The 5746-nt window shown below is 35.2% G+C and overlaps 2 protein-coding genes across 4 annotated transcripts in view; both read left to right on the top strand.

The window, feature by feature from the left end:
* Positions 1-2330, top strand: part of LOC118742237 (GTP:AMP phosphotransferase AK3, mitochondrial-like) — a 5094-nt gene extending 2764 nt beyond the window's left edge. For both annotated transcript variants that reach the window (XM_036474160.1, XM_036474167.1), the window contains exon 2: positions 1487-2330. In XM_036474160.1, the coding sequence (XP_036330053.1) occupies positions 1588-2256 (669 nt within the window). In that variant the 5' untranslated portion in view covers positions 1487-1587 and the 3' untranslated portion in view covers positions 2257-2330. The remainder of the gene's footprint in view (positions 1-1486) is intronic.
* The window catches only part of LOC118742224 (arrestin domain-containing protein 3), a 32082-nt gene that overhangs the window by 5295 nt on the left and 21041 nt on the right, over positions 1-5746 (top strand). The gene's annotated exons all lie outside the window — the stretch shown is intronic.

Raw genomic sequence — 5746 nt, 5'->3', positions numbered from 1 at the left:
AGCTAAATCAGTGTTGTACAAATGACATGTAAACAAACCGACTGACGTTTTTACAGGAAATAGCGCTTTTTGCGTTCCTATGCACTTCTGCATCTGTTCTCCTTTTACTCTCATTTGAGAGAGTAAAATTGTAGTTTGACAGTTCCACAGGTTTTAGTCCGAAGTTCAAAGGAACAGACTAATTCTATCATTCTTGCTGTGGACCTATCGAACTGAAATATTTAGTCTGTTCCTTTGAATTTGGCTGAAATATCACTAAATAATTATTAAAATCTATACATATTTAAATATTTCGTTGTTTACTTCCATTTTTTACAAATATAAGGTTCTTTGCTTTCGCCGCTTTCTGTTTTTGTTTGCACATGCAAAACAGCTGATCGTTTGACACTTTTCATGAACTTACAGGAAAAGAAACTCCGGACTAAATCCTGTAACTTCTGACTAGGAACAGTTGCTCAGTTACTCTCTCAAATGTGTTCCCACTTACAGGTTTTATGTCAATAGGAACGACTTCCTGTAAGTTCTGACTAAATCCTGTAAACCGGGCTGCTATTGGAACAGACTAAATTATGTAAATGCAAAGATGGCCGCCGCCGCAAAATAGCGGATTTAATATTTTTCCACAACCCTCTAAAAATGGGCATCAAATTAATGGACTTGACAAATAGAAAATAGAATGCAGTACACTATGAAAAAATTCAAAGTCCAAGATGGCCGCCACCACAAAATGGCGGATTACATTTTTTTCTATCCGCTCAATGTGGCTATAGGAAAACAATTAATTCTATTTTTTGAGCAAAACATTAAGTCCAAAAAATATTTTTTACAGCTGAGTGGTCTAATACGAATAAAACTTAATGCAGGTTACAGTCCGTTTAACATAGATTGTGGTGGTCTATGATAAAGGACTTATACTGAGTTTAAGCGGGCTTTACAAGGTCATGCAATTTTACAGTGTTCCACTATTGATTCTACGGGTTTGTGAACATTTTGGGTAAACGAATTTTTACACAAATATTAATTGTACGTATTAAATTTTTAAGTGTTTTCCATTCCATGATAATCGTCAATATAAACAAACACTACTTAAAACAATAGTTAATTAACAATGAAAATATAATAAAAAGAAACTTAAATTGATATTTATTTTAGCCGCTTAAACAATCACATTTTAAAATAAATAAAATTCAGTTTAGCTCCATATGGCAAAAGCTTAGAAATATTGATGTACGTACATATGTATATATATCTGTGCATACATAAATAATAAATAAAAGTTATTTTGAGTCCCCTCACACCCATACACAGTATCATACGATTAAGCTCAAGCGTACTGCAGCCAACATATGATACCATAAAAACAATAACAAATACTATTTCACTATCAATATATATCTAAATATACATATGTGTACATAATCTATATACATGTTTTTGCCAACTGCTTATCAATTAGCATATTATTTTGCATTCTCGCTACTTTCAGTTGCTGCCGGCAAGCCATTGAACGCTCAGTGATTTGAGGCGAGTCAAACAGAGAGGACATATAAAATTAAACCGGCAGACAATTAGCGCAGTCCTATCAAAATGCTCTCTAAAGTCTTCCGTATGGTAATCCTAGGCGCACCCGCCTCGGGCAAAGGTACAATCTCCAAACGCATTGTGGAAAAATTCGGTTTCGTGCACATTTCTCCAGGTGATATGCTACGATTAAATGTACTACATGCCACCGATATCGGCAAAAAGGCGAAAAAGTACATGGATGAGGGCAAATTGGTACCGGATGAAATAGTCATGAAATGTGTGCTGAGTCGCATAACCGAGGTGGGTAACAAATCATGGATGTTGGATGGATTTCCACGCACACTCGCACAAGCTGAACGATTGGCGGCCAGCGAACCGCTGCATGCGGTAATAAATTTGGATGTGCCAAACGATGTGATTATAGAACGAGTGAAAGGACGTTGGATACACTTGCCATCGGGACGTGTGTACAATGTGGGCTTCAACGATCCCAAGGTGCCGGGTAAGGATGATGTGACGGGCGAGGATTTGGTGCAGCGTGATGATGATAAGCCAGAAGTGGTCGCACAACGGCTGCAAGTGTACGAAGAGATGTTACGCCCAGTTATGGACTACTATCAGAAACAAGATTTGATCACCAATTTCAAGGGACGCACCACAGCGGAAATATGGCCACAGGTAGAGAAATTTTTGTTGGAAAAAACCAGGGCAGCGATGGCGAAAAGGCTGTAGAACAGCTGAAGAAAAGTGTAATTATGTATGTAGCTTGAGTGTTTGCACAAAGCCCGTTTACTTACTTAAAATAAAAAAACGTGAAATCAAGAACAATAATTGTAACATTTTTGCTAAAAAAAATGTATTTTTATTGTCATTTAAACAGCGATAAATATGTATGTAGATTTAGCGCAAAATATCATTTTTTTTTTAATTGTAGGAGTGTATGTTTATTGTAAGCCATAAATAGTCGTGTTGTTGAAATTGAACAATAACTATATATAAAAAGTTTACACCACGTATATACATATGTATGTAGATTTACATAAAAACAATAAAGTAGAGAAAAATAACGCCTTCGACTGCTTAATAGACTGCTGCTTATAATTGAATTAACTGGTTTTAATTGTAATTTAGGTTTGGCTCATGCCGGCAGCAATTGATGCTAATAAAACTAATCAATTACTACTCCATATGTACGCATTCGTCTCACTTTAAGCACTTTCGTAAATAAAGTCATATGCGATGCATGAATGTAAGGAAAAAAGTATGTGCCTAATTTTAATTAAGCGCTGATAAGGTTTCACCATATTAGCGCCAGCCAATCACGACAGCTGCTACGAACAGCCACCATGCATTCATCTATCCATTTCTACCCAGCGAATTGGTTAAGTCCTTTAAAGCCTAATAAACTGGTAGCTCTATTATGAGGCTATTTAGAAAGTGAAATTGTAACCGTATGCAGCACTCACTCCACAAAGTAGCACGCATGCAGGTATAAACTAAATTAAATGAATCATAAATAAATTGTGTGGATTTTTTGATAAGTCAAGCATAGTTAATACCTGACGATTGCTAAATTTGCTTAGTGGAGATAACATTTTTAAATGAGCCGTAACGCGTTTGTTATAAATCTGGCACTCTGGTGCTTTATCTGATTGATAACATCTCTTCTTTCTTTAAAGTTCTTTTCCATGATACATCGATTGAATGCGTGAAAGCGATGTCGAAATCAATTACCAATTAAAAGGTAAGTGGAAACAACATACACACAAGATGGTGGGGAATCGCAAGTTCAAAGTGCGAGTCACATTGACGTATGTACATTTTGTACATACATACATACATACATGTACGCATTCACCTTCAATAGCAGCTTTTGAATAAAGACGGGATTGGAAAAGCTTATCAGCAGATGTATTTTCGTACATGATAACAATACATTTGTTTATATTGTTGTTGTTGTTGTTGCTTACTTAGCTTGGTTATAGCTGCAGCTGGTTGTTTTTTGTTTTCATAACAAAGGTCACATAAAATATGTATATCTATTTATTGATAAGTATTATTCGTAGGTTACTCAACCTTAGAATAATTACAGAACTAAAAATAAGTAAATATTTAATTTTGCATCTGTTCTCATATTTAACATACATACGTAAAACATCACCTTTTAAAGCGAAAACAAAAAACAGTATATACTAGAATGGACGCGTGAGTGATTTTGGCTCATGTTCACGCACGCCTACGTTGATGGTTTTGTAAATCAAGCACCCTCACGTTCTGTTATATTTTTTTCAATCACGTTCACGCACGCTCACGCACGCTTTTTGACGGATTAAAACTCTATATAAATAGCATTTCACATAAAAAGGCTTTAGGTATTGCAACAAAAGCTTGGCCAAACGCCTTACCTGGGATGAACGCACTATCAATTTTTTTACGAATTTCATAGAAAAGAATTCTCATAGATATTCATTCAATGCAATTTTAAAACACAGTAGCTCATATATTTGTTTAAAAATACAATTTTGTCGAACAATGGTGTATGTCCAAGGCGAATTTAATTAGGTGGTGTTGGGGCGACAACTTAATTTTTCACCATGGAGACCATAACGCCAAAATGATGTGTTTTTGTAATTCCTATTGCCATTGTCCGTACAATTTGTTACATAGTGTACTTTTTTTGCTTTTATATGGGTAACACCACCTTATTATATTCGCCTTGTGCACGCCTTTCTTCTAGAATTCTGCCTGACACAGAAAAAACTCTTTCAATAGTGGCTGAGCTAACTGTTATGTTTAAAATTTGCCTTGAAAAGCTTCTAAGAAAAGGAAAATCTTTAGCTTTCTCCCAAAATTTCAAAATATCGTCACAACTTTTGTTTTCTGAGTAAAAATTTCAGTCACGCACGATTACGGAAGTTACGTGATTTTTCTACAAAAACACCTCACGCGCACTAGTGAAAAAGCGATTTTCACGTAGAAAATCACGTGGTTTGTCCATCTCTAGTATATGTATGTATACTGCAGTAACCTACAAGGAAGATTTCTAGCAAAAATTTGGCTGGCTTTAGAGTACAACTAAGCCAGGGAATATAAAACTTAAACCATATACATATATTTGGAACGGTTTCCATGGTATTACTTCTTGTTGTTGTTCTTGCTTTTGTTACTGTAGCTGCACTACTAAGCCCTGCCTAGTTCAAATAGTTTAGCAATCGTTGATTAAGGTCAGCTCAAGATGGGTCCACGAAACGTGCTGCTTCGAAGGAGTCTGAATAACGATTAAGCGATATTAATTAATTGAGTTAAAGGGGGCAAGTGAAGAGGTGATTGGATTTTGATCAAATGCGATCATCTTAAGCGCAAAGGAAGCAAGGAAAGCAATCTGTATTATCTTACTTTTTGGCTCTTATTTTGTTCTTAATTCTGGTTTTATTGGCTTTTTTACTCGTTAAACTCGTATACTTGCGCCTGTTCTTTAGTTGAGTTCTATGTATAAAAAAATTGATCAGAATTGTCCTTTTAAAATATGTATATATATCCCGCACTGACATGGAACTTTTTTCCTACTGTACTTTTGTAACACTACAAACGTGTAAGATGATATTCAATAACGAAGTGGTCGACGGATTACGAAAGCACTTGGTAGATATCTTTAACACAGGCGGTGCAAACAATCTACGAAAGAAATTCTGGATTTATGCGGTTCCTTCGACGACAGGCATTTTTTTAAATGGCAAAAAATTTTTTGTCATTTCAATGCCTAGTGGAAATTCGGCATAAGTGAACGAAAAACCTTTTGACCAGATACGATTTTTAAAGATGTTGTCAATTATTTTTTTTTTTAACGAAACAGATCCAGAAACAATTGCCTAATACTGCATAAAATTATCTTCCAAAAGCTTCCCAGTTTGTAAGTTGGGGGTTTAACGAACATTCTCATATTTGACGCCAAAAAAGGTACAAGGGAATTTCATTTCCTCTTTAAACTGTAAACAGGATAAAATTTAAAAACTCAAAAAAAAACGACCAAAATTCTTTGGCTAAAGACTATGGCACAATAATCCCACCATGAAAGAACCCATACAACAAACCGGAAATGTGTAGGGTGACATTCAGTGTTGCCACAGAATTTTTTTATTTTTTACCAAAATAACCGAAAAAAGTTACCAATTTGAACAAAAAATTACCAAACTTATTTTATGTGCAGAACTGTAAAAACATA

Source organism: Rhagoletis pomonella, unplaced genomic scaffold (genome assembly GCF_013731165.1).
Source record: "Rhagoletis pomonella isolate Grant_MI unplaced genomic scaffold, Rhpom_1.0 Rhpom_scaffold_00001, whole genome shotgun sequence".
NCBI lineage: Eukaryota > Metazoa > Arthropoda > Insecta > Diptera > Tephritidae > Rhagoletis > Rhagoletis pomonella.
This window is presented reverse-complemented; position numbering and strand designations above follow the sequence as displayed.